The sequence below is a fragment of the Lipotes vexillifer genome, unplaced genomic scaffold (genome assembly GCF_000442215.2).
Source record: "Lipotes vexillifer unplaced genomic scaffold, Lipotes_vexillifer_v1.1 scaffold791, whole genome shotgun sequence".
In the NCBI taxonomy this organism is placed as follows: Eukaryota; Metazoa; Chordata; class Mammalia; order Artiodactyla; family Lipotidae; genus Lipotes; species Lipotes vexillifer.
Genome location: NW_006793445.1, coordinates 981872 through 982714, shown reverse-complemented (window position 1 = coordinate 982714; position 843 = coordinate 981872). Strand labels below are relative to the sequence as shown.

The window sequence follows — 843 nt, the reverse complement described above, 5'->3', positions numbered from 1 at the left end:
GGAATGCCGGTGGTACCTACAGTTCTGTAACCTTGTTACATTTGCAAACTCTTTGTTATACACCCTGTCTCATATGGTATCCAGGCTTTGTAACCAGGCTTATTTATATGCCTAAAAAATTAAACACTGGTGCTGCCCTAGGACGGGAGGGCCCCGCTGCTGGGTTTGTCTTGATCACTTTGGCTGTGAATTCCCATTTCTTGTCAATCTGCAGACCCATTACGCAGTTCAAGACACAAAGGGGTTTCATACGGAGGAAGATATAGATTCTCTCCACGCCACCATCGAGTGTGAGCGACCACAGCCCGACCTCTACAAGTGAGCTGGCCTCCTCCCCGGGGTCCTCCCTGCTGTCCGCGCCCATGGCCCAACCGCGTGGGGGTTTGGAATGAGATTGCAAATCACTGCTGAAAAATTAGGACCTGGTCAAAAATACATACTTCTGTATTTTCATAGTCCAGCAACATTCCAATCCATAAATCTTAATACAAATATTTGAAAAGGCTTAATGGAACTACATTTGTCAAAGAAAAATGAATTTTCTGTATTTTGAGGAAGTGACTCCAAGGGAAATCATTTAAGTCATGAGCTAAATAGAACAATTAAAATGGGGGAGGACAGGGGAGGAGTGGTTTAGCCTCACACCCCTGTGTTTCCAGTACAGAATCCCAGTCCTCCTTAGAAACGGGTCAGGGGTGAGCAGGGGGGTTCCCCAGAGCCGGGGTCTCGGGTCCTGCCCCCCTCCCTGGTCCCCTGCTGCCCTGGCAGTGACCTGACTCTCCTGTCCCCAGGTTCGTCGGCCGCATAAATGTTTACAGCGATCTGAATGACCCCGTGGTGAGG

At 49.1% G+C, this 843-nt stretch overlaps 1 protein-coding gene across 1 annotated transcript in view; it reads left to right on the top strand.

The window, feature by feature from the left end:
• Positions 1 to 843, top strand: part of ATP11A (ATPase phospholipid transporting 11A) — a 60961-nt gene that overhangs the window by 17498 nt on the left and 42620 nt on the right. The window contains exons 6-7 of the mRNA XM_007466365.1: positions 215 to 318; positions 792 to 839. Of these exons, the coding sequence (XP_007466427.1) occupies positions 215 to 318; positions 792 to 839 (152 nt within the window). The remainder of the gene's footprint in view (positions 1 to 214; positions 319 to 791; positions 840 to 843) is intronic.